This window comes from Nematolebias whitei, chromosome 23 (genome assembly GCF_014905685.2).
Source record: "Nematolebias whitei isolate Nwh7 chromosome 23, NemWhi1, whole genome shotgun sequence".
Lineage (NCBI taxonomy): Eukaryota > Metazoa > Chordata > Actinopteri > Cyprinodontiformes > Rivulidae > Nematolebias > Nematolebias whitei.
In genome coordinates, this window is record NC_056520.1 from 132,010 (window position 1) to 159,202 (window position 27,193).

Consider the following 27,193-nt stretch of genomic DNA (forward strand, 5'->3'; position numbering starts at 1 on the left):
TTCTTCTGGGGTGTTTTGGTGTGGGCGGTGGGCAGCCAGCCCACAGAGCAGAGCGCCACCTGCTGGTGCGGAGGTCAATCCCATTGTTAGTACATTTATCTAGACTGACCCTGGGATTAGAATGACATTATGACCCGGTTCTGACTGGTTTAAACGGGGCCAGCAACTCTAAAAAGAGTCTCCCAGGGATTCAATATCCGTAAAGGAATAGTTTATTTTGCTTGCTGCATCACACAGAAAAGGCTTTGAAGCACTTGTCATACACTGTTGTGCTCCCCGTCTGCGAAGGAGGACTCTAGGCACGATACATTTTTAATACCATGGGACATCCGACCCTTCCGGTTCCTGATCTCGCGTCGTGTACCGGAACCAGCCAGCGCTGTAAACTGGAACGTCCCTGCCTTGATTTAGTACAATTGGTAAAACTGAATTCACGTTTCCTTGACTTATTAGTAGTGTGAGTTGCCGCTTCTGAGGGAGGTCCGAGCCGGGGGGAGCGTGAGCTGGAGGCGGATCTGGGTCCGAGAGGAGGCCTGAGGCCCAAGACTAGCCGCAGCCAGCTGCAGTGACCCGCATCCAACTCATGTTGTAACTAGGGCATTAACAGAGTAATCGAGTAATCTACACATCGATTGCTAGGATCTATCGAGGTTAGAAATGTTACGTCGGGTACCCGTAGTGATGTCATATTATGTGACCACCGTATGACCGTAGGGGGCGGAGTTGCACTGTTGCAGGTCACAGAGTATGGTGTAACACCGGGTCCAATCCACCGAACCAGAACCAGTTTCGGTTTTAGTTTTTGACGTGCCGCACGTTTCTTCCCGTTTGCAGTTTAATAATAAAAACTAATAGTTTAGTTTTTCCTGTGACTTATTTGCAGTATGATAAATGGTAGGAGCATAATATACGCTCCCGATGTTTTGTTGGTCTTTTTTTTGTAAATAATTACCTTTTTTTGCGTTTTTATTTATTTATTTATTTTTGTATCTTGAGATCTATGACGTCATCAAATACTCGAGTTCTACTCGGGTTTTTTTATGTTAATGTCGAGTTTAAAAATTATATACTCGTTCAACCCCTAGTTGCAACACCACTGAGCCTCTGGGACTCATTTACAAGAGAGACCTGATTTTAACAAAGAGTGATGACAACAATGAATAACGACGACAATAACAATCATAATGGATGCGTACAAAATTTTTCTTAACAAGTGAAAAAAAAAGTAATTAAAAGGAAAAGTAACAAAAAACAGCTATATTATAAAGTGGCGTAGAAAACTAAAAACAGGAACATCTGCAGGAGCTTATCAGATGTTTGAAGCCACTTAGAGAGGTCAAAGGTCGAGAGCTTCAGATCTTTTTACAAGATATTCCAGGAAACAGGAGCGGAGTAGGAGAAGGTCCTTTTGTCTAGTTCAGTCCTCACTGAGGGAACACTGCAGGTAATGATGTCCTGAGAGCGCACGCTGTAGCTGCACTCACACAGAGACATGTAGGAGGAGATGTATGAAGGCAGCAGACCAGGAAGTGATTTAAAGATGAAAATGTACCAGTGAGAGAGTCTGTGTGAAGTTAATGGTGACCAGTTAACCAGTGAATACTGGGTGCAGTGGTGGGTACGGTAGTTACAGCCAGTTATGAATCTTAGTGCACCATGATAGACAGCATCCAACATCTGCAGCATCCAACATCTGCAGGGTTCTTGTATCCAATCCAACTTTATTTATAAAGCACTTTAAAAACACCCATACAGGACCAAAGTGATGTACAGACAAGTTAAAAAACACACAACAAAATAAAATACAAGAAAAAAATAATTAAAAAGACAAACAACTATGCAATAAAAAATGAAAGAGTAAAAGGAGTATCACATAAATAACAATAATAAAATCAACATCTCACATGGTGTCAAAAGCCTTGGAATAAAGATAAGTTTTAAGATGGGATTTAAAAACAGGCAGCGAGGAGCCTGTCTGATGTGGAGACGCAGACCGTTCCATAGTTTACGAGCTGCTACAGCGAAGGCACGGTCACTTCTAAGCTTGATCTTTGTTTTGGGCATACTCAAGAGCAGCTGATCAGCTGACCTGAGAGCACGTGAGGGGGTATAAGGCTGTAGCAGCTCGGAGAGGTCGGGTGGGGCGAGACCACTGAGAGATTTAAAAGTAATTAAAGCTGCAAGCAGAATTGAAGGCCCTCCCATCAAAGTGCCACTCCGGCCTTACGGCGACTGTGGGAGCTCCAGCAACTCCACCCAGTCATCACTGCGAACGCTCTCATGCCTGTCGCGCACTTGTTCACCATGCTGTGCATTTGCTGAACCTTCGACATCACCTGTGACAGCAGGAGCTCCAGCAATGCCTCCCAGTCGCCATCGTGAACGCTCTTATGCCATTCCCGCATGCGTCCACTAGGGTGTGCATATGCCAAATCTTTGAAATCACCTTCTGCCCACATCAGTATGAGTCCAGCTGCAAGCTTTACAAGTTTGGCTAAAATCCGACCTTCCAGACAGGAGTTACTGTCACTTCCTGTTTTCTAGCAAATGTAAAAGATTTCCTTTAAGCTTTTCAACATGTCATATGTGGTAATCAGCAGTTAGCAAATACGGTTTTAGTCTTATATCTTACACAGTGCCAAGCTGGAAGAGACACCCAATAATCATCAGTTTCTTCTTTAAGTGGGCTGGGCTTAAGTCAAGTCATGAATCAACAATACCAATGTGTCTGATGAAGCATAAAAAAAATCTGGTGTAGATCAGATGATGTATCACTGAGATATAACTCTTGGAATAATGTCGGGGACGCACTGGAGTCGTTTCGTTTTTCATGGCGAGATGTCAAACTTTGAGGTCTGGCCCCGCCCCTTCAGCATGCTCCGAAATGAACCGTTTAGGTAACTTTGCGTCCCCTATGCCTTTTGACCAAAATGGCCAAGTTTGAAACCGATTGAGCGAAATCCCTAGGAGGAGTTTGTTCAAATGCGGAGGCTGTAAACCGCCAAAAAGGTGTGAAAATTGGCCGGCATTCCAAAATGGCCGCCTTCCTGTTTATCGTACAACGTTGTTGCCAGAGGGTTTTCTGTGTATCTTGGGGAATTGGACAAGCGTACCAAATTTCATGTTTCTATGCCAAACTAAGGTCAATGCGGAGGGTATTTTTTAAATTTCCAGGTGGCACTCAATCTATTTCTGTTGCAATTTTTACCACGCCCTTAAAATACGTAATTTTTCCACCAGTCCTGATGTGTCCACCAAATTTGATGTCTTTTGGGATATGTTAAAGCCCCCAAAATGCCAATTTATTTGGCGGAAAAAATTGCAGCTCGGGCCTGAACAGAGCGATTACAATAGGCCTTCGCAGCACTTCGCTGCTCGGGTCAAAATAAAAGAATCTTAAAACTGATCCTAAAATGTATGGGCAACCAGTGAAGTGAGGCTAAAATGGGTACGAGCGTTCATGTAAATAATGTCACCGCAATCAATGGATGGAAGGAAAGTCACAGTTACAAGGTGTTTCCTAACATTCAGGGTTAGACAGGATCTGTTGCTGAAAAAGAAACCCAGTTTAACTTTTAGTTTCTTTACTAGGTTTTCTGCGTGGAGCTTAAAAGAGAGATGTGAATTAACTAAGATACCCAAATCAACTAACTCAATAAGGGCACCATTCAGCACCTGGAGATCTGCAGTGGAAGTGGTCTCCAGCTACAAGTACTTGGGTGTGCACCTGAACAACAACCTCAGCTGGAGCAACAACACCACCAGCCTGATGAAGAAAGCTCATCAGAGACTCTACTTCCTCAGGCGGCTGAGGCGAGCTGGTCTGGAAGCTCAGTCCTCACCTCCTTCTACAGGTGTGCAGTGGAGAGCATCCTGTGCTCGAGCATCAACGTGTGGCATGGAGGCTGCACAGCTGCAGAAAGAAAAGCTTTGCAGAGAGTGGTGAAGGCTGCACAGAAGATGTTGGAGTCAGTCTCCCCACCATCACAGACATCTACACCTCCAGATGCAGGAAGAGGGCCACCTGCATCATGAAGGACCACACTCACCCAGCACACACACTTTTTGTCCCCCTCCCCTCAGGAAGGAGGTTAAGGAGCATTAAGTGTAGAACCACTAGACTGAGGAACAGCTTCTACCCTGAGGCTGTTAGACTCATGAATCTCTAACTAGAAGAATCACTGTGAAAAAAATCACCATAATGCCACTTTGATTCTTGATATGTGCTGCTGACTATCAATGCTGCTGATCTCATGCTGCTGATTATTTCATGCTGATGTGTTCATTCGTCCTCATCTCCTCACACAGACTCATGTTCGTGCTGCTGTTGTTCGACGTGTTGTTTTTATACTATTAGTGTATTTTTAGTTTAATGTTTTTCTTAGTTCATATCTTAGATGTTATTACTGTTTTTCTTTTACATTTTATTGTTGGATGTAACTGGGACCCCGTGTACATAATCTCGTTCCACCACATGTACCACATGAGGTGCGAATGATAAATAAACTTTGACTTTGTATTCAATACCGTCCCATTTCTGTTAGATTAATGTAACTGTAATAATAATAATAATAATAATAATAAACTCTAATAATTCGTCATAATGCGCTGTTTTGTTAGTGTGAATGTTGTTTTATAAAATGTGTAATTTTCTTCTTTTCCTGAACTTCACTGAAAATCTAAAGGCGTCTTTTGAGCCTGGCTCCAGACAGAACCATGAACAGAACCTTTAAAGGTCCGGTAGAACCGGGTCTTTCCACCCGAACACAAACACAGGAAGCGGAACAGGCTTCCTCCCAGATGACTTCATCTGAAAATCGTGTTGCCGTGGTAACAGGCCACGCCCCCACGGAGTGGTAAACAGGCTGCAGGAGCAGGAAGTTAACCCTTTCATTTTGTTGCACTTCAGGTTCTCTGCTCTTCATTTGATTCATGTGGATTTATTCTTACTTTGTGTTAGTAGATGTTTAACTTTTTAATTCTATACTTTATTTTTAAACCTTTTTACATTAAGTGCTTAACCTTTTTTAAACTGATGTTTTTGATTTTCAAACAGCTGTGTGTGTTTCATGTGTTTCATGTGTTTCATGTGTTTCATGTGAATGTCAGTAAAGTTGTTTTCGACAGTAAATCTTCCTTCCGTCACTTTTCAGCAGTGAAGGAGTTAAAGGTGTGGACGGGAAGTTGTTGGAAAGTTTTCCCTCTCTCACACTCACACACACACACACACACACTCAAAGGAAGGCGAGGCACAGACCTGGAGGCTTTTGTTGCTGCACTTTTGAGAAGTTTTGAGACTTTTTTTCTTTGACGTCGATATGGTGACTACTGAACCCCACCAGAGCCAGGACCTGATGGTCCCCCATGAGAACCAGAACCAGGAGGAGCAGGCCTCGCCCTCCTCTGCGGTCTTCGACCTGGAGAAGTTCAGTCAGGGTCCGGTCAACGCCATCACCGTCCTGACTCTGCTCGATAAACTGGTCAACATGCTGGACGCCGTGCAGGAGAACCAGCACAAGATGGAGGTGAGGTGGTCTCCATGGTCCCACCTGGAGAACATCTGGTGTAGGTTTTTGTTAGGTTTAATGTGTTCGCCCAGCTGTGACCACAGCAGCTGGAGGAGATCCACATGTTGATCAGCTTTCAGAGAATGCACAGGTCATCATTGGACCCTGACAGGTTCTGACTGTGATCCAGAACCTGTCAGAGCGGTTGTGATTCCGTCAACCCATCAGAACCTGTCAGAACGGGTTGTGGTTCTGTCAACCATCATCAATAATAACCTAGTACATCAGGTTATTGCTAATCAATAGCCTACAATTTAAAATCATGTTCATATGAAAATATTCAGATTTGAAACTTTCTGCTGCTGATTGGACTGGTCTTGGACTGGTCAGGATCCAGTGTCTAATTGGTTATTGATCAGTAATTCGCTGGTTTCAGCTGCACCAGGTGGAGATGGAGGGCGTGGTCAAAGGTATCCAGGCAGATATGACCAAACTGGCTAAGAGTCACACTCACACCTCCAACACCGTCAGCAAGCTGCTGGACAAGAGCCGCAAGCTGTCTGTCACCATGAAGGAGGTCAGTGAACACATCGCACCTGTCACAGCAGTCAGTAAACCCACCGTCCTAAAGACCTGTGGTGGTCACGTTTCAGGTTCGTGAAAGAATGGAGCGCCAGGGTGCTCAGGTGAAGAAGCTGGAGGCCAACCATGCCCACCTGATCAGCAGAAACAACTTCAAAGTGCTCATCTTCCAGGTGAGTGACAGAGGTAGGCCAGTACACCTGCATGGCATGCTGGGAAATGTCTGCCCTCCTACAGAGATGTGGTCAGGTGACCTGCTTCGCCTTTTTCTGATCTTCAGTAGGTTCTTTTATTCGGTTGTTTGATCCTTCTGAAAGTGACCTGGGAATATATGGAAAGTGAGTAATCCTGAGGTTTGGTTGCCATAGTAACCAAGTGACTGTCACAGGATCCAGAGTGTAGGACATGTACTACAAAATTACAGCTGAGTTTGTGTGAGGACCACTTTCTTGTTTCTGTCTATTCTCATCAGCATTAAACGTTCCCATCCTCCCCAAATACCCAGCATTCCTCAGTCCATGTGTCAGTTAGGGTGGGGTCCTCCGTCAGCTCTGTCTGTTTACTCCCTGCACCATCAGCTGGTCAAACATGAATTTAATACCTACACCCCTGCAGGAATGTTAGCTTCCAACCTAACGCCACACAGGTTATAATCAATTGATCAGCCAATCAATCGACCAACCAGTCGATCAGTGACTTCCTCAAGTCAAGTCAGATTTATTTATAAAGGACATTTAAAATAGAAACTGTTACCAAAGTGCCTAACAAAAAGATCACAGCATTAAATGAAAAGTAACAAGATATAATTACAGCACATGGAATAAAAATATAAAACACAAAACATAATTAGAAACAATAGTTCTGGTTACGACCAAGATCAGAATCAGCTTTATTATCACTGCACCGAGATACAACGAGAATATGTCCGTAGAGTCGTCCAAAAGATGGGCGGAGTGCACGTAGCTGCTGCTATACAGCGCGGCCTTCTTATCCTTTTCAGAATACATTTTTTAAATAGATGAGATGGCAGCATAGGACAAGTGCTTCTCCAAAAAGATCATTAAACCTTCCCCGCCGGATACTGAAGCCACGCATAGATCTTATAACAAGACAACAAACGCGGGACAAGATGGAAACGCGAGAGAGAAGCAAGAAGTATATTCCAGACACGACTGACGGAGTTCACGAACCGCAGCTCAGAGACAGCCATGCCAACACAAGAGAAGGGCCAGGAAGACCAAAAGGTAACGAAAAACCCAAGGTTAACCTAGAAATAATTCTTCAAGAAATACAAGAGTTCAGACATGAGAATAAGCAACATCTAGATGTCATTAGAGAATTTATTAACAAAACAAAACAAAGAATTGAAGAAGACGAAAACCATAGCGTGGCAGCGGAAGCTAAGCTAGACACGATCGAGCTAATTGTGAGAAACATACTAAAAGCACAGATTCAAAACAAAGAAACTGGTCGACCAAAAAGCAAGGACAAGGAGGAAGAATATGCGGATTTTCAATGTACTGGAGAATGAAGAACAAGACAAATCAGTGAATGAATATGTTGAAAAAAATCCTCAGAGGAAAACTGGAAATTCCTGATTCTCACAAACTCAGCATAGAAAGAGCACACAGAGCCCTTGCACTGAAACCAATGGGAGCAGCAAAACCCAGATCGATTGTAGTCCAGTTCCTTCAGTACTGAACAAAAGAGGAAATACTGAGAAAGGCATGGCAGAAGAAAGAAATTACATAAACACCCAAAGGATATACTTCGACCACGACTGCCCTACCGCAATTCTAAACTGCCTCAAAGAATACACTGAAGCAAAATGGGTGCTAAGGGAGAAGAGGCTCCAATTCCAGACCCCATACATAGCTTCCTATCTTTTATAAGGATGAAGCACACCTATTCCAAACTGCACATGAAGCAACAAAAGATATGCATGACCGAGGCTACACGGTACGGGTGATGCCACCACGAGAAGACCTGATGAAGCTACTGGATGCAGAGCCATGGCGCATCGCAGGGAGAAAAGAGACTATTCAACAGGAACAACTTACTGGACAAGCTACCACCATTTCCAGACTGCAGGCCTTTAGTAGACAGAGAAAATAACAATAACCTAATGACCTCTCGGTTTCCTCACAGTACAGCAATTTCTTGGAGGATCAGGACTGTCAAAAGGTATGGACACTTATTCTAGGTTGCCACAGAGGGCCCTTCCCCTATTACCATCTGAAAAGGACTTCTCTCCAAGTTTTGACCCCAACCCAGGTCAGGTAAAGGGCTTTCCACCTCTCCATTGGAACCCCAGATGTCATTATCAGATATGTTTTACATTTTTTTTCTCAAAGTTCTTGTGACAATTTAAGTTCAACCAGAGAGTTTGGTAGCAAAACAGTTAATTTCACAGTTCAAGTAAATGTTATCTGAAAGGTTAAAAGAGGCATCTTTCAATGTTAACGGCATATTAAACCCAATTAAACGAACAAAGATATTGACAAAGATGGAGAGAGAAAAGGTGGATATCATTTACCTACAAGAAACTCATATAAATTATATAGAACATCGAAAACGAACCAAACATGGATATACTAAATCATATTATTCATCATACAAAGAAAGACATAAAAGAGGTGTGGCAATATTGATATCAAGTAAAGTGATTTTTTAACCGAGTTTTGAACTCAAAGATAAAGACGGCCGATACATACTAATCAAAGGAAATATAAATGGAGACACATATACATTCCTCAACGTATATACTCCACCTGGAAGCGATGTCATATTTTTTACTAATATAATGGATTTGATTGTAAATAAATGAGAAGGAACACTTATCTGTGGGGGGCACTTCAATATACATCTTCAGCCACCTCAAGTCAGAAAGGTAAGAATAAAACTATTAGTAACAAGTTCAACAATCTATTACAGAACATAGGACTAATATATATTTAAAGAGAAATATACCCAAAGGCTAAGCAATATACCCACTTCTCCAACCCACATCTGATATTTACAAGACTGGATTTTTTTTTTCATCTTTAATAAGGATAGACCCAAAGTCATCGAAGCTGAGATAATACCAATTGATCTAAGTGACCATGCTTCAATATATTTGACAATGGATATGGATGAAAAACAAAGAAATACACAATGGAGACGTAATGTTAGCCTCCTTAATGATATACAAATTAAACAGAAACTGTCAGAAGAAATCTCAAGATATATTAAAGAGAATGATAATGGCGAAATCACTCCACCTATCCTTTGGGATGCACCCAAGGCAGTACTACGGGACAAAATTATATCATAGCATCAGTTAACAAAAAGACAAAGACAGAAACAAATTACAAGAGTTACAGGAAGGATTAAAATGACTCGAAAATAGACATGCCCAGAATAATATTACACAAATATTACAAGAGATTAGAAAGACAAGAAATGAAATTAATGACTTGACTACCCAGGGCAGCACGGTGGTGCAACTGGTAGAGCTTCTGCCTCTCAGCGAGCAGGTCCCTGGTTCAAACCCCGGTCCAGGGGCCTTTCTGGGTGGAGTTTGCATGTTCTCTCCGTGCATGCGTGGGTTTTCTCCGGGTACTCCAGTTTCCTCCCACAGACCAAAAACATGCATGTTAGGCTGATTGGTAACTCTAAATTGTCCCTAGGTGTGAGTGAGAGAGTGAATGGTTGTTTGTCTCGTTTGTCTCTATGTGTCCCTGTGATGGACTTGCAACCCGTCCAGGGTGTACCCCGCCCCTCGCACAGTGATTGCTGGACATGGGCACCAGCGACCCCCGTGACCCAAAATGGAAGAAGCGGGTAAAGATGATGGATGGATGGATGGACATGACTACCCAAGAAACAATGAAAAATATGCTTTTCACAAAACAAAGATATTGTGACAGTGGTGCAAATTTTTCTAAACTGGTGGAAACTTAGGAAACAACAAGCAGAGACAACCGCACTAATGCAATGGTTATCAGTGTAGATGCGAAAAGGGCTTCTGACTCGGTCAATTGGTTCTACCTATTCAAAGTGCTAAAGAAATTTCAAATAAGTGACGTAATAATAAATAACGTCAAAGAGATTTATAATAATCCAACATTTAAAATAAGGATAAACGGCTATTTAACAGACTTACACATGAGAGAGGAGTAAGACGGGGAGGTGCTTGGTCCCCCCCCCCCCCCACACACACACACACTTTGTGCCTTGTGTTTGGAACCATTGACCCAACATAAATGACAACCAAAAACAATCAAAGGTTTCACAATAAATAGAAAGGAACACAAAATTGCATGTTATGCAGACAACATCATTTTATTTCTGTTGGACCCAGAAAGCTCAGTACCAGAACTGATGCACAGTCTAGAAACAATAGGCTCAATATCTGGCAACAAATTAAATATTGAAAAAACAGAAGCTTTCTCCTACTGGCACCCACCCAAGGATTTTAAAAAGAACTATCCTCTAAAATGGAACACTTAAATATTTAGGAATAATACTTCATAAAGATGTAACTAAAATTATGGATAAAAATTATAATTACCTTTATTAAAATGTAAAAAAATAAGACCTTGAAACATGGAACCTTATCCATCTCTTAAGCTTAACAGCAAGAATAGAAATCATAAAGATGAACGTGATACCTAGATTTCTTTACTTTTTCCAAACTACCAATATCCATCCCAAATCACCATTTTATAGATTGGGACCAAACAATATCCAGATTTATATGGAAAGGAAAGAAACCTCGTATTCGTTCCAAAACACTACAGTTATCAAATGAGAAAGGTGGATGGGGCCTCCCTAGTCTCCAAAATTATTTTATCTCAGCTCAAATTCGAATGTTACTTTATTGGTGTGAACCAGAGTATGAAGCAAAGTTTCATTTCCTTGACTGATGAAACCTTCTGGATGGAAGGTGAAACGTTTCAACAAAAAAAAAAAGAAACCATCCAGATGGCCTGACTGAAAAATGTTGGATTGATTTTAGATAGTTTTATTAACAAGATTCATTGACCCAATCTATTGTTGATTTATAGTTCCATATAATTCCACACTTGTTATAATTTCACTCTCTGTTTTTTTTCAATAGATGTCTGCTTTCACTAACAAAAATCAAATAGAGACAGAAGAGTGTAATGTGTAAAGTCATACAGGCTGTGGAATGTGAACCTTTTTTTTATTTATCTCCGTCTGTTTCCATAGTCTTCATTATTTTACTTAAGTCATAACTACAACTCACTTGTGTACTTTGCCATAAGAAATGTAAATGTCACTATCAGAAAGAAAAAAATGAAACAGTAAATCAGATCACCTTGTGTCAAATGTCACAGAATAAAATAAAAAGCATAAACACAATCAGAATCAAAAAGAAACTAAATCTAAATCGGTTTACCATGTGTTAAAAGTCACTGAGTACAGATGTGTGTTCAGGAGAGATTTAAAAGCAGAGACTGAGGTGGCCTGTCGAATGTTGATGGGCAGATTATTCCAGGGCCCATGACTGAAAGCGCTCGATCTCCTCTGAGCTTCAGCATGGTTTTTGGTGCCACCTAAAACAGCTGGTCTGATGATCTCAAAGCCTGAGAAGGAGCATAAGGATGAAGAAGGTCGGAGAGGTATGAGGATGCAAGGCCGTTAATGCACTTAAACGTCAGCAGGAAAATCTTAAAATCAACTCTGACACGCACAGGAAGCCAGTGAAGGGAGGACAGAACTGGAGTAATGCGCTCAAACCTGCGAGTTCCTGTTAGTAGTCGAGCTGCAACATTTTGGACAAGCTGGACACGTGAGAGAGAAGATTGACTGACCCCAACATAAAGCGAGTTACAGTAGTCCAGCTGGGTTGTAACAAATGCATGGACTAATTTTTCAAGGTCGGATCTGGTCGGCATAGACTTAAGCTTAGCTATCTGCCTTAACTGGAAGAATATTTTTGTCAGAACAGTGTTGATCTGTTTATTAAACTTAAAATCAGATTTTAAAACTACCCCGAGATTGGTAACAGACTGTTTTAGATATGGCTGAAGGGAGTACAGGTTTACAGTGTTAGTGGCAGAGCTAGGGTTAAACACCATGACCTCAGTTTTCTGATCATTAAAACTTAAAAAGTTTGTAGCCATCCAAGTCTTTATGTCATCAAGATATTTTAGCAGAGGGTGAATGGACCAGGAACTGTTAGGTTTTAAGGGCAGATAAATCTGAGAATTGTCACCATAACAATGAAACAAAATACCATGTTTCTTCAAGACAGACCCCAAGGGGAGCAGATACAATGAAAACAGAAGGGGTCCAAGAATGGAGCCTTGTGGGACCCCACTGGAAGGCACAGAAGCAGATAAACGATTACTATAAGCCAAAAACTCCGTTCCAAACGCTTGGAAAAACAGCCTTTGTTCTTCCTTTGCTTAAGGGAGGAGACCCCCCCTCACTGAACAACTATCGACCAATCTCGAAACTCTGCATTTTATCCAAGGTTCTAGAAAAACTGATAAACTCTCAAATCAAAAAGTATCTGGACTCACTTAACACCTTGCCTCTCCATCAATCTGGTTTCAGGAAACAACACAGCACAACCACTGCTTCACTGAAGGTTCTTAATGACGTTGTTGAAGCACTGGATGCTAAGGATTATTGTGCTGCACTTTTCTTAGACCTGTCTAAAGATTTTGACACTGTGGATCAGAACATCTTGTGTCATAAACTCTCAGAAATCGGTTTCTCGGATCACACCATTGGTTGGTTCTCTATCTCACAGACCGGAGGCAATGTGTTCAACATAATGGTACTTCCTCCAGTTATTTAACAGTCAACAATGGTGTACCACAAGGCTCAGTTTTAGGATCCACCCCTCTTTACAATCTACATAGGTAATGTACGTCAGAGCATCCCTGATGCACCTTACATTTCTATGCTGATGACACAGTTGTTTATTGTCGAGCTAAAACAGTTGATAAGGTTTTCCAACGTTTGCAATCTCCTTTTGACATCATCCAGTCAGATTTGTTCCGTCTCAAACTTGTCTTAAATGCTGACAAAACCAAAAGGGATGCCGTTTTCAAACAGGAAATCGGTACCATCAGTTCTTCCTTCCATTTTACCCTCAAATGGTGTCCCAATTGAGTTTGATTCCTATAAATATTTGGGTATCTTGGTTGACTCGCATCTGTCTTTTAAGCTCCATGTGGAAAACTTGGTAAAGAAACTGAAAGTTAAACTGGGTTTCTTTTTCAGAAACAGATCCTGTCTAACTCTGAATGTTAGGAAACGCCTTGTATCTGTGACTTTCCTTTCCTCCATTGATTTTGGTGACATTATTTACATGAACGCTCCTACAAGAACCCTGCAGATGTTGGATGCTGCAGATGTTGGATGCTGTCTATTATGGTGCACTAAGATTCATAACTGGCTGTAACTACCGTACCCACCACTGCACCCAGTATGCACTGGTTAACTGGTCACCATTAACTTCACACAGACTCTCCCACTGGTACATTTTCATCTTTAAATCACTTCTTGGTCTGCTGCCTTCATACATCTCCTCCTACATGTCTCTGTGTGAGTGCAGCTACAGCGTGCGCTCTCAGGACATCATTACCTGCAGTGTTCCCTCAGTGAGGACTGAACTAGGCAAAAGGACCTTCTCCTACTCCGCTCCTGTTTCCTGGAATATCTTGTGAAAACATCTGAAGCTCTCGACCTTTGACCTCTCTAAGTGGCTTCAAACATCTGATAAGTTCCTGCAGATGTTCCTGTTTTTAGTTTTCTATGCCGGTTTACATTGTAGCCGTTTTTGTTTTGTTTTATAATATCATTTTATTTCGTTTATTCTTCTCAATTTGTATGCTTTATTATATGATTGTCTTCTGTTGTCGTTGTTGTTCACTGTTGTCATCACTTTTTGTTGAAATCAGGTCTCTCTTGTAAATGAGTCCTCGTGGCTCAATGGGATTAACCTGTAGAAATAAAGGTTGCGTGAATGAATTAAAAATACACAAAGAGCATTGAATTAAAATTAAATCACTTAGTTGTGGATAAAAATTAAAAATGGAAGAATTTCAGACAGTTTTCTAATGAACTTTTTGAGTCTAATTTTGTTTGACTTCAGATAATGTTTTATGGTTCTATAAACTTCTTGAGGTTCTCCTATTCTTTTTCTTCTTCTTTCTGCAACAGGAGGAAAATGAGATTCCCACCACTGTTTTTGTGAAGACTCCTCCTCCGTTCCCTCGGGATGACAATTTGGAGGAAGATGAGCCGCCTGCACCAGGTGTCAGTGACAGTAAACAAGAAGCCACCTTCAAGACCATTGACCTGTCTTCTGATGAAGACGTCGGCCTGGAAGCTGACTTGGAGGAAGAGGACATGTGGTCTCAAGATCTAGAAAATCTGGAACAGTCCAAAGCTGAGAAACTGAAGAGATCCAGCATGAAGAGGGTAAAAGCATCAACAGGTGAGCAGTTGTCCAGGTGTTCATCTGGTCACTAAGGTATAACTGTGTCTCTTTGCAGGTTGATAGTCTGAAGAAGGCGTTCTCCAAGCAGAACATTGAGAAAAAGATGACCAAGATTGGAACAAAGTTGGTTTCTGCAGAACAACGAGAGAAGATCAAGCAGAAAACAGCCAGCCTGAAGTTTGGCATAAGGAAGGTACAGAAGTGTCTGCTCAGAAATCAGGTTCTGATGTTGGATGAGACTGCTGATGATCTTCTGGGTTAAATGTTCTGCTTATGTTTTCAGCCTCGCAGCAGCTCAGACTCTCAGCCTCCAGAGGCCTCTGCTAAGACCGAGGACTCACCCACTACTGAGGCTGACATCCAGGTCTCCCCACCTGGCAGCATCGAGCAGGAGGTCCCTTTCACTGATGTTCATGCTGAGCTGGTCCCAGCTGAGCAGCAAGATGTGGTAAAGGAGGAGGAGGAGGAGAAGTTGGAGGAAATGAAAGATGAGACAAAGGAAGCTGTTATTGAGGGTTCAGTAGTAGTAGAGGCAGATATGTCGGTGGTCTCTGAGGAGGTCAATGAGGAGTATGCTCTGTCCTCCACACTCCCTCAGGAGGAGAGAGGAGCAGAGGAGAAACACGATGAATCCTAAACCCTTAAGAAATCCGACCAAGCAACGTCTTGACCTTTTAAAAAGGAGCCAATCAGCATTTTGATTAACCATTCCACTGAGTGTGGACCAGAATCAGAAAAAAAGCTCCTACAGGTTTACTCCGTTGTGCTAAATGTTATTTTAATGTTCCTTAGAGGTTCTTTGTGCATTTACTCAAGGGTTTCCATCAGTGTTTCCTTCAACGTTCCTCCAATGTTCTGTCAATGTTTTCTTCAGGGTTCCTGCTGTGTGTTGATAGTTTCTCTCAATGTTCCTCAATGTCCTCCTATGAGTTCTCTGCATGTTCCTCCAATGTTTTCCTCATTGAGCCAATAATGTAACTTGTTCCTCTAGAGATTGTCCAGAACAAAACTGTTTAAGAAACTAACACCCTGTATCCTGTTTTTATGACAAAATATAAGGTTAATGTTTGGAAAATCATCTTGTTCATGTCTCTGATCTGAAACCTGAATCCACGTGTTTTGGAACAGCACTCACAGCTGACTGGCCACAAGTACAGGAACCTCCCAAGTGACACAGAGCCACATGAACGCCTGAAAACCAAATGTTCCCTTCAGCAGACTATAACTTTTGTGCCATCTCACATGAGGTTGTCTTGAGATCTTAAACATCTCAGAGATGAAGAGACTAGTTCATTTTTAGGTTGCAAGAAGGTTCTGTACAGTACATTCAGCTGTTCCACTAAGGTTTATCTAATTTTTTGTTAGATTTGAATGTTTTTCCCAAATTTCCATTCAACGTCAAAATTTTCACATAAATTATCCTGAATGTTAAACAACTTGACAAAGTTTGATTTCATCCTCTGTTGATGTATGTAGGTCCAACATTCTCTAAGTTCTTGTGTGTCCCTTGATGCCATTTCATTCATACAAGTTTCCCCAGAAGTTCTAACATTTCAAAGGGTTCTGTTACCATCCATAGAATAGGTTAGTAGTTTTTGTGATGGATTCCATGAGATCCAACATTCCACTGCAGTTTCTTAAACATTCTCTGGATGTTCTTCTAATGCCCCACAGTTACAGAAATCCTCAAGCAGTCCCCTTTCATACCTAATGTTCTCTAATGCACATCTTAGTTCTCCGAGTATTCCCCTCATGTTCTACCTATGGTATCTTTTACTAGCATCCTAATATTTTAGACACACTCCCAAATTTTCCGTAGATTTTTCTGGAACAGTGTAACAATGTTCTCCTGAGTCAGAACCCGTTCTGCACCTCTTCAGTGGCTTCACTTTTCCCAGGACTTGTGTTCTGGTCACTTGTTTAGTCTTGATTGCTATGAAACAATCTTACAGATTTAAATTCATTCATCAGTCCATGAGTCTTGTAGTCTCAAGACTAACATCTTGTCTGTTGACCTGCCTGTTTGCCATTTAGTAACAGATCAAACTGATCAGCAGAACAGATTGATATATGTTTAAATCAGTTTCTTGATTGAAACTTTGCTGCCAAAGATTTTTTCCACAGTTGTATCCTGTTGATCCCCGTATAAGCAATAAAACTTGTGACAACATGTTCTTGTTCTGTGTTTCTGATTTTCAGGTTTTGTTTTGTTTTAACTGAGACACTTTTCTTCTGATTTGACTAGATTTTTTAAAGTGTTACAAATTTTAAATGAATGTTTCCAGTTAAAAAAAACTTTAAACCCTTAATGTTTGGGATGCAGTATGCTCAAATACCCTGAAGTTCTCACAGCTCAACTCTGACCCCTGGTGCATGTGGCTGAGAATTATCAATAATTACAAAAGCAGCAACACCAGTCCAACTAGCACAACCTCATTTTAAAAGAGGATTTAAACCTTTTGACTAGGACAGAACCCTCATCGCACCGAGTTGACCCTGGAGGAGACCCCCAACAAACACCTCTGCGCTAAGGCCTCATAAGGAGAGACTAACTCTTGCCCACAGGAAGGCTGGCAGACCTGCTGGCATTCCAGACTGAGTGCTGAAACACTGTCCAGTTTAACTGTTGTCTTTGTCATTTCATCCCTCTAAAAACAAAATGGCAGCACAATCTAGGTTTGTAAATCTTCATCTGAATAAGCCACAAGACAATGTCCTCTGGCCACAATAACCCAAAGAATAGAAGTTTGTCCAGAATTCACAGCTCCAACACATAAGCTGTGAGCACGGTGGTGGAGGGCTAATTGTTTGGGCTCCTTGCAGTCACTGAGTGGACTCTGTAGACCAAAGGGTCCTGGAGGTTAATGCGAGTCCATCCGTCCAACAGCTGAAGCTTGGACCAAACTGGATCCAACAGGACAATGATCTCAAACACAGCAGCCAATCTACAACAGAATAGGTAAAAATAAAATAAAAATAAAGAATCAAAGTACTGCAGGCATCAAAAGTCCAGAACCTCAACCTGACTGAAATGCTGTAGTGGGACATGCAGGGGGCTGATTAAAGTCCTACAGAAACCACTGCTGAGATCAGCTTCATTAACCCTACAACTGAAAACTTCTGGACTTCCTTTTCTCCAGGACTGTGAGATTCCTCTCCATTTGACCCTTGACCGAGAGGACAAATTGCTTGAGAGGGGTAGTGAAGGAGGCCATCTATGCAAAAAGAGAGAAACCTTCTTTAAATAGAGGAGGAGGTCTCAGATTTCAACTGTCAAAATCCTGTAATGCAGCTTTAGGCCTGATACCCAGTCAGTTTCACCCCAATCAAGACCTTCATTCATGTGACCAGAGTGACCCATCTGTGAGTCACACTAACAAAGACCATAATGAACCCCTATCCACCTTATTCTGCAAGAGCGTATGTGGGCTGCCATGACAGACAGGTACCGCCCCTTCCCGGTTTTATACTTCCGGTGAGCTAAAGCGAGAGGCACTTTTGCTAATGACAAATTCTAGTAATTTGTGCTGTAGCAGGAGGCTTAAACAATTCTAATATGAGTTCGGGTTCAACTTGTGCTGTTGTTGGCTGTCACAACAGCTCCAGAAAACTGAAAGACGAGCTAGAAACGTATTGTTTTGCACATCAACAACTTCGAAAGGCCTGTGTGTGCCCAGCGCGTTACGAACTGCACTCCATGCCGAGGAAGGAGGATCGAAAACGAGCGTGGCTGGCAGCTTTAAAACTCAAATACCCCCCGAAGAGAGTTTATGTTTGCTCCTTTCATTTTATTGATAAAAAGCCCACAGAGCTTCACCCCGACCCGGAGCTCTATCTGGGCTATGACCGGGCCCCACCAAAGAAAAGAAGGCAGCTCATCCGGACCACTGTGAGCCAGACAGCTTCCAGCAACATCGACAAAACGGCCCAATCTGTTCCCGGTGAGTGGAATTGAAAATGTGATTTGTCCCCGCTTCACATTTTAATCATGCTTAGCTCTTATCTTTTACTGAATTATATTATTATTAATGTTATAATTGTAATGTTATAATTACTATACTGTGGATGGTGTTAGCATCAGCGCTAGCTGGTTGCAGTGTTATTGTGGATGTTAGTGTATTATTAATTTAATTCCAAAATACTTTAACACTAAGAGAAAGTACTTGATTGGCAGCCAAATCCAAATCTTAAAGACAAAGTGGTTAGTAATTAACATCAGTAGCATGCTAGCAGAGATGTATATGATTTCATGTAACTGTCCGAGAATAGCTTTTTATTTAGCAACCTGGTAAAATTCAGCCCCCAGGGCTGTAAAAGTCTGGGGATTTTGTTAATAAAGAATATGTTGAGTTATTAGAGGCAGGTTATTTGAAACAGACACAGCTGAAAAAAAAACTTCTTTTAAACTCTTTAAAGAAAAAGCTTAAATGCAACCTAGCTCCAACTGATTTTTTTAAGGATGAAAAACTAAAATCTAATCACAATATTTTGATATTATAGCATAACTTGATGGGGCTTAGGAAAATTTAAGGGGGCTAAAGCCCCACTAAAACAGCACTATTGACATTTAAGATGTATCATGTGTGTACGAGTGTGGAATTACAAATTTCCTTCCTAAAACGTAATAAGGTAAGTGACACTTGACAGGTTGTGTTACGCTGATTTGATTTTGTATTTTTGTGTTATTCAGAGTGCACCGTAGATTCACCGTCAGTCATCCCAGACCTGGCTAGCGTCTCCACACAACCTCCTGGGCCACATCTGCACTCAGTCCACACACAGTGGGAGGACCCTTCGCTAAAAGATCATCATCAATACTGCAACACGTCTGGCAGAAAAGATGTCCAGGACAAGACCACTCAGTGTGATGAAGTTGCATTTTTTCTTCTACAAAATGACGCAGACGCTTTGCTGTACACTGGTATAGCGTTAGAAACATTTAACACTCTTGTGTCAGCACTGGAAGGAGATGACAACAATGAATTTACAATGCCTGTACAAGATCAAGTCCTTATAACACTTATGAAAATAAAGACTAATCGTGTCTGCAGCCCTTGAGTTGATGTTATACTGCTGCTCTGCCTTGTGGTGTCTGAAGTTTATCATGCTTAGACGTTTGGGTTGAAGATTCTTTGCTGTCCCAGCATTCCACCTGCGCTGCTCATCTGTACATGCTAGCCCCGTCTTTCCACTGATCACAGCATTCTGGACCTGTAACAATTTAACAGACTTCAGCTATCACTGCTCCTAATAAAATGAAACAAGTTATTTACATCCCTGCTGTTGTCATTTATTTTTTCCTTTTCTGTAAATGTTAGGTTGCCTTGCATCCAGTCTGTACTTTTTTAAAAACAAATAATATAAAAATACTGTACAGCCTTTTTAATGTTTAATTTTTTGTGACAGTAGATCACAGGCTGCACAATGCTCTGGCTTCCACATGTAAACACAGGCAGACAGGAAGCTCACAGCTTTCGCCCAGTTCAGTGATTCTGATTCAGTGATGTAAATATTCTGATATCCAGATAAGTGATATACCTTCCACAGAATAGCTGCCGCATGACTGCATGATTTTCCCAATCCGGCGATACAGGAACAGCCGACCGTTTCTACCACTCCACTTTCTCTGAGCATGACCCATGCTAAGTGTTTAGCTTGACCAACGCTCTGGCTCGGCTCAACAGCTGCTTTCAGAAAGATAAAGTCGCCTTGTTTCTTGAGCAAAACTGTATCTATTTTGTTGCTGTGGAGGTAATTATACGCCTCTGTGCTTTTATAATTCCGCAATTCCTCGCCATCGACGCCTTCAGAAAAAACAAGGTAATTAATAATATCGATGTAGGTAATTCCGGGCCATGATTTCATATCATCTACCCAGTCCGTGAGAAATGATGGGTGAGACACAGTTAACGACTTATCTTCGCAGCTTTTTAAAACATCCTTGCAATGTATCCACCTCTGATGTGCTGCCATTTACTTCAGGTAAAGGAAACTTTTGTGTCAAAAACATTAAATTGCTAGCAAGTGTGTTAACCCACAAACGTAAACAACAGCGCGGGATCGCGGGCGGAAGTAAACAACCGGCTTCCGCTATGAATTATGGGTAGTGGCGCCAAATCCGGAATAAGGTGGATAGTGAGGAGTGAGAAGGAATTCTGCATGTACATCTAGCTTACAGAACACCTGTACTTATAACTCCACACTCTCCATTCTTTGAAATGAGAAAGCTCCTCAGATGAGAAGCTAAATGTCTTAAGTTACAAAATAAAGTCCAGTTGTTTTGTTTGAACCTTTTTAGATTTTATTTGCCATGTCCTGGATGATGGAGAATACCAGCATAGACCCTTGACCCCAATCTCTGGGGGAGGGGCAGAGAATGGGGTGTTCTCTTCAACCAATAGGAAAACAGCAGTGGGATTAAAAAAAAACAAAAAAACAAGGTCCAATCAGGATTAGGGGCGGGCCGTCTTCTTTCCTCCATTCTTGCAAACTTCCCTGTAAAGGATCTGCACAACTGTGGGACAACCACGGGTCTGACTGCAATACTAATACAGTACCTGTATGATTGTAGTACCAGTACCCGTTTGACTGCAGTACTAATACCTGTGTGATTGTAGCAGTAGTACCTGTTTGATTGCAGTACTAATGCCTGTGTGATTTTAGTACTAACATGTCTTGAGTGTAGCACTAGTACCCGTTTGACTGCAGTACTAATACCCGTCTGATTGCAGCACGTGTACTTTCACATGGACTCAGCACTCTCTTTGGTCTCCGTGCTGTCACTGTTGGCATGTAGCCTCCAGGTGTTGGCTGCTGTCCTGCTGGCTGGCAGATACAGTGGGCGGAGTTCTCCCATGGACAGATGGATTCTGCTGTGGCTCTTCTATGATGTTATCGTCCACCTGACTCTGGTGGGAGGAGATTGTTCTTTCCATCTTGTTCTTTGACTAAATAGATCTGTTTTTGCGTAGAGGAGGGTCCATTTGTTTACACACTTGTTCTTGTTTGCAGGAAGGTCCATTTGTTTACATGTCTCTGGTTGGGACAGTAGAGACGTCGAAGGGTCCGCTGGCTGAGTTATGTGAGTTTGTCACGTTGTATTTTGTAGTGTTGTCGTGTATGTCTAAATAGTATTGATACATTTATGTACTATTGTGGTTTTAAAGAAGTACTGGTCATCTGACGGGACCAAACCAGTAACTAAAACCAGCAGCAAACTGAAAATTCAACATCCTGGTTCCTAAAATCAACACAGCCGCAAAGAAATGGAATACTGCAACAGTAGTAACGGAGACGAAGTGTATAATTATTCACTAAATGTCTGGTTCTTGGAACATCAGATTTGTATATTGTTTACAGTTATTGGGCAAACAACAACCATTGTCACGTGTGTGACAACCCCTCTGCATCTTCACTGGTCAAGCAGTGGTACTGCAACAGTTCAATGCTGCATCACAAGCTGCACCTGTGAAGATGTGAATTGAAGGGTTGTGTGGTTTGCTTCAGCACGTTCCTTTTCGTTTCTACCTGTCCAGATCTGGACAAGACTTTCACCTGGCATCTGCTTCAAAAATAAAATGGTTTTTACAGGAAACCAGCCACATTCTTCAGTCTTGACATCCACGTGCAATACTTTCAAACTGTTGGAACGCAACATAACTCCCTGTCTCTCCCTCACTTGTTTGTTTCTCACCTGTCTGTTTCTTACTTGCAGGGAAGGAATACGGTAAAGCAGACAGCCGTTGGTTGGTTTCTGATCCAACCATCGTCTCTGTGGAGATTCTCACTGTTGTTCTCGTCTCTCTGATTGCTCTACTGCTGATACACGCAATACTCAACAACAAGTACTACAGGTAATGTTCCTAAAGTACAGCAGGTAACACTGCTGAAGTACAACAGGTAATACTAAAAGTAATGCAAGTAATCCTGTTAAAACAATTCAGGTAATAAGAATTTATTGTATGCACTGCTATTAAAAAGGTCTTAAGTTTGTTTAATGTGATTCTGTGTTCAGGTAACTAAACCATTAGCTTTGCTAACCCATATTCTGATAATTAAACTGTTAACTTCACTAATGCTAAACAGATATTAAAAAAAAAAATAGCAGAAGCTAACACAAAACCGCTAAACACCAAGATGACTGTCAGTCTGTGTCACACATCTTCACCTCCTTCCAGGTGAAGCTGTGTCAACCAATCAGTGTGCCAAACGGTCTCTTTGAGACACGCCCACAACAGACAGGAACAAGCTTGTGAAAGTTTAGCAGACTAAGTTGGAAAAATCTAATTTAGAGGAAGCTAACTCCACTAAATGTTTCCAAAATGTATGAATATACATTATCTCAATGAAAAATTAGTTCCACAATAAGCAGATTAGCAGAACTGAGTCCACCAATGATGAGATTATTTATTGTCCTGTCCCTTTCAGTCGGTCTGTCCACCTCTCTGTTAGACTTGTAATCACCTTTACCTGGCTCCAGGCACTTCCTGCAGGTCGCTCTATGCGTGTGCGAGCTGTACGGAGGCTGGATGACCTTCTGTCCAGATTGGCTGCAGGGGAGTCCTCATCTGGAGACGTCTAACCGGCTCTACCTGTGGATCTACCTGCTCTTCTTTAACGGACTCTGGGTCCTGGTTCCGGTCCTGTTGCTGCTCCAGTCATGGTTCGATCTCAGAGATTTGCATGTGCTCAGATCAGACACCACAGTCTCCAAGAAGAAGCAGCTGTAGAGACGTTGATTTAATTTTTTTGGATAAACAAGTATAATTAGTATTTGTCAATAGTCAATAATCAGACTGATCAATAATTAAAACTTTATTGGTTTCATCTTAATAAATGGTCTCTCTTGTAAATGAGTCCTCGAGGCTCAGTGGGATTAACCTGTCTAAATAAAGGTTGAATGAATGAAAATAAAATTGTACAGTGTCAGACTGTCCTCTGGTTCTCCTCCTCAGCTCTTCCTAATCATCTTGTTAACAGAAATGAAAGCCTGTTGCAGACCCAGTCCTTGCACGGCGCTGCAGGCCTGGATCTCCCAAAGCCGGTCTGAGAAACTGGGAAGGTCCAGCTGGGTGGAGATCTGAGAGGAGGGAGAGAAGGAAAGGGAGAGGAAGATGAGACCAGAAAGTTCAGGAGGAATCTGGCTGCAGAGCACCCTGCTGCCCTGAACACAACAAATCTAAACTCATTAACAAAGTGAGGAAGCAGTTCCAAGAATTTTGTTTTCATCTTCTTCTACTTTTTATCTATAGTTAGGTCATGGACAACAGATCCAGGAGAGAAACCCAGACATCCCTCTCCCTAGCAACACTTTGTAACTCATCTTGGGGGACCACAAGACATTCCCAGGCCAGAGAAGACGCACAATCCCTCTAGTGTTTTCTGGGACTTCTCCAGGGCCTCCTACCAGTGGAAAACGCCCAGAAAACCTATAAAAGGAGATGTCCGTGAGGCATCCTAATAAGATGCCTGAACCACCTCAATTGACTCCTTTTGATGTGGAGGAGCAACGGCTCTACTTTGAGCTTCCCCCAGATGATGGAGCTCCTCACCCAATCTCTAAGGCTGAGTCTGGCCACCATGCAAAGGAAGCCCACTTTGGCCACTTGTATCCGGAATCGCAATCGTTTGGTCATGATCCAAACCTCATGCCCATAGGTGAAGGTTGGAACAGAGACAGACCAGTAAATCAAGGGCTTTGCCTTCAGCTTTTTCTCCACCATGACAGACTAAAGCAAGGCACTCAAGGCTTCAATCTGTCAATCAATCTCCTGCGCCATCCTTCACTTGTGAACAAGATACCCAGGTACTTAGGGTGCATTCACACCAGCCCTGTTTAGTCCGCTTTAATCCAACTCTAGCTCGTTTTCCTAGAAAGTCCGGTTCGTTTAGGGAGGTGTGAACGCACCATCGAACTCTGTCACGGAACAAAAAGGTGAACTCTGGCCCGGGCTAAAACCTAGGTCTCGGTCTGGTAGAAGAGAACTCCAGCGCGGTTCGAGTGCAGTGTGAATGTAAACAGACCGAGCCCAGCTCTACAGGACAAACACACATTTCTCTTATATGGAGCCGTCAGCTGTCTTGTGTGGAAAACAATATTCTCCATGGTCTTCTGTCTCATCTTCTGCTCATGCTAAGTCCATTTTTGAAAAATGACAAAATATAACTCCTAAAACTGCTAAAACTTGATGCCACTTCGTTTTTATTTTTATTTACAGAAGAAGAAGAAGAAGAAGACGTGTCTTCAGAGGTTTTTGTGTTGTTTCTTTCAGTAGTTCTTGGTGCAGCACCCCCACAGGCGAGCAGGGAAATAGGTTGGTTCAACAGGTTGCTTCAACAGGTTGGTTCAACAGGTTGCTTCAACAGGTTGGTTCAACAGGTTGGTTCAACAGGTTGACTCGACTGCACAGTGCAGTGTGAATGCAAACGCACCAGCTCAAATGTAACAAAAGGTCATGAATATTGGTCCCGAACTGAACCGAGTCTACCAGACTATCTGGTGTGAAAACGACCTTAAACTCCTCCGCCTGAGGCAAAGTCCAGTAGAATAGAATCATTATTTTTAGAGTCTTCTTTCTCCATGGCCTCTCCAAATTCCTCCCATGCCCGAGGTTTTGCATCAGCAACCACCGAAGCTGCAGTTCTTCTGACCAGCTGCTTCAGGAGTCCTCCAGGGCAGTCAAGTCCTGAAGTTCTCCTTCACTTTGACGGCCTGACCAGCAGCACTGATGAACTTCAGGCCACAGCTCTTGGAAGCTGCATGTATGGTGCATTTTACACTGTTTCATAATGTAGCTTATTTTTATTTTGTTTTATATAGGGCTGGGCGACATGGAGCAAAATTGATATCTTGATATTTTAAGATGAAGGGTGACATACAATATATATATCTCAAATTTTTTTCTTTCCATAAATAACAAAAATGTATTTGAGTCAAAGCTTTGTCCCAATTGTCACACAGGCACATATCATAAACAGCTGTAACTGCACAAAATAAATGTCTAAAAAATTAACTTTTACACATATTAGTTTCATCTGTTCCTACCAAACCCAGCCGGTCGAAGCAGATGGTCCTCTAGTCCTGATCCTGGTTCTGCTAAAGGTTTCTTCCTCATGAGGGAGTTTTTCTTTCCACTGTCGCCTTCATGCTTGATCAAGATGAGAGTTCTGTGATGGAGTTAAACTCAAAGCTGCTCCTCAGATAAATAATGTTAAATTATTATTTTTATATATGAAAGTTTCTGTTCAGTGCCTGAGACGATTCTGTTGTGACTTGGCGCTTTATAAATAAACTGAACATTTTTTTAAAGACTTTTTTTTTTTTACATATATTAAATACCGTATTTTCTGCCGTACTTCTTGCACCGCCTTATAAGTCACATCAGCCCATATTTGTCTAATAAAGTGGAAAAATCCATAAATATGTCGCTTTGCTGTATACGTTGCATCTATTATGCGTCACTGCTGACACGTCACATTTGTTACACGTCACCGCTGAGAACCCGGAAATCTGGACTGGTGTTGTGCCAAAAACCGATGGGCTGCCAAATGGCGGCCGCGGGAGTGTGCATGGGAGGACTTTAACAAGAATTTAACAAGATTAACACTTAAAAACAATTAATTGTTTGCTCAAAATTATAGCAAAGGTGTGTCTCAGTCTAACATTTGCTTAATAAAGGCACTTTAATGGTCAAACCAGCTGCATTTCGCCGGGGCGGTGCAGCAGTTTTGATGGTTCCAAGCAGCAAGCAGAATGAAGGTGGGGAGAATATGGCAGGCCGATTGACTCTTTAAAAGCTGGTGAAGATTGTCAATCATCCAGGACATGGTAAACCCAAAAAAGTTCCATGGAAAAAAACGGAAAAAAAAACAATAAAGTATAAAATATAGTATAATAAATAAAGTCCAGTTGTTTTTGTCTTGAACTTTTTGAATTTGTCATTGTAGCCACGTTTACCTATTGCATGATACAACAGTATGCTATACTGCTATTACTACTCTGCAGTCCCCCCCCCTGCTTTGCTTTGCTGCTCTGTCTGTGAAAATGCTTCTGAGCTTCTCTTGCATCTTCCGAACCATAACTATGGACTTGTTTTGATCAGTTGGTCCCTCAACTCAATTTACAACATTTCTTCAAAGAGAAGACAGGCTTTAGGCGAGCCGATTTGCCCTGTTGGCACGCACACAGCTGGATATCTCATCGACTTGAAGACTTACCATACCATACCACTTTATTTATAAAGCACTTAAAACAGCAACAAGGCCAACCAAAGTGCTGTACAGACAGAACAACAGGTAACACACAAAGCAAAATACAAAATGAGGTAAATCAGAATATAGACAAAAAACGATGCAGATAATGACGACAAACCAGTGTGGAGCATACAGGATCAAAACACAGATCATCCTGTGTCGAAAGCTATTGAATAGTGGTGAGTTTTTAAACGGGACTTGAAAAACGAGAGGGAGGGGGCCTGTCTGACAAGCAGAGGTAACTCGTTCCAGAGTCTTGGTCCTGCTACAGAGAAGGCCCTGTCACCTCTGCGCTTAAGACGAGTTCCTGGAACTGTGAGGAGCAACTGGTCCGCTGACCTCAGGGAGCGTGGTGGGACATACGGTTGTAGCAGATCAGAGAGAT

At 41.9% G+C, this 27,193-nt stretch overlaps 4 protein-coding genes across 6 annotated transcripts in view; 3 read left to right on the forward strand and 1 right to left on the reverse strand.

The window, feature by feature from the left end:
• Nucleotides 1-5,189: 5,189 nt before the first annotated feature.
• Nucleotides 5,190-16,717, forward strand: cavin2b (caveolae associated protein 2b). Its single transcript, XM_037696530.1, has 6 exons — nt 5,190-5,525; nt 5,944-6,084; nt 6,161-6,262; nt 14,277-14,537; nt 14,612-14,749; nt 14,840-16,717. The coding sequence occupies exons 1-6, from the start codon at nt 5,319-5,321 to the stop codon at nt 15,191-15,193; spliced, it is 1,203 nt and encodes a 400-aa protein (XP_037552458.1). The 5' UTR covers nt 5,190-5,318; the 3' UTR covers nt 15,194-16,717.
• Nucleotides 16,718-18,026: 1,309 nt separating this feature from the next.
• On the forward strand, nt 18,027-19,830 carry LOC119428842. The gene is made up of 2 exons (XM_037696531.1): nt 18,027-18,497; nt 19,247-19,830. Exons 1-2 carry the CDS (start codon nt 18,113-18,115, stop codon nt 19,612-19,614), a joined length of 753 nt encoding a protein of 250 aa, XP_037552459.1. The 5' UTR covers nt 18,027-18,112; the 3' UTR covers nt 19,615-19,830.
• Nucleotides 19,831-21,302: 1,472 nt separating this feature from the next.
• ebpl (EBP like) lies at nt 21,303-23,285 on the forward strand. Its single transcript, XM_037696532.1, has 4 exons — nt 21,303-21,467; nt 21,568-21,637; nt 22,271-22,409; nt 23,036-23,285. The coding sequence occupies exons 1-4, from the start codon at nt 21,303-21,305 to the stop codon at nt 23,283-23,285; spliced, it is 624 nt and encodes a 207-aa protein (XP_037552460.1).
• A 209-nt stretch (nt 23,286-23,494) lies between these two features.
• Nucleotides 23,495-27,193, reverse strand: part of arl11 (ADP-ribosylation factor-like 11) — a 12,336-nt gene continuing 8,637 nt past the window's right edge. For all 3 annotated transcript variants that reach the window (XM_037696535.1, XM_037696534.1, XM_037696533.1), the window contains exon 5: nt 23,495-23,635. In XM_037696535.1, the coding sequence (XP_037552463.1) occupies nt 23,507-23,635 (129 nt within the window). In that variant the 3' untranslated portion in view covers nt 23,495-23,506. The remainder of the gene's footprint in view (nt 23,636-27,193) is intronic.

Coding starts and splice junctions, on each gene's coding strand:
- cavin2b (XM_037696530.1), top strand. CDS start 5,319: ATGGTGACTACTGAACCCCACCAGAGCCAGGACCTGATGGTCCCCCAT. Junction 5,526..5,943: donor AGAACCAGCACAAGATGGAG/GTGAGGTGGTCT, acceptor CGCTGGTTTCAG/CTGCACCAGGTGGAGATGGA. Junction 14,750..14,839: donor TGAAGTTTGGCATAAGGAAG/GTACAGAAGTGT, acceptor TTATGTTTTCAG/CCTCGCAGCAGCTCAGACTC.
- LOC119428842 (XM_037696531.1), top strand. CDS start 18,113: ATGAGTTCGGGTTCAACTTGTGCTGTTGTTGGCTGTCACAACAGCTCC. Junction 18,498..19,246: donor AACGGCCCAATCTGTTCCCG/GTGAGTGGAATT, acceptor TGTGTTATTCAG/AGTGCACCGTAGATTCACCG.
- ebpl (XM_037696532.1), top strand. CDS start 21,303: ATGGACTCAGCACTCTCTTTGGTCTCCGTGCTGTCACTGTTGGCATGT. Junction 21,468..21,567: donor TTATCGTCCACCTGACTCTG/GTGGGAGGAGAT, acceptor TCTTGTTTGCAG/GAAGGTCCATTTGTTTACAT. Junction 22,410..23,035: donor CTCAACAACAAGTACTACAG/GTAATGTTCCTA, acceptor ACCTGGCTCCAG/GCACTTCCTGCAGGTCGCTC.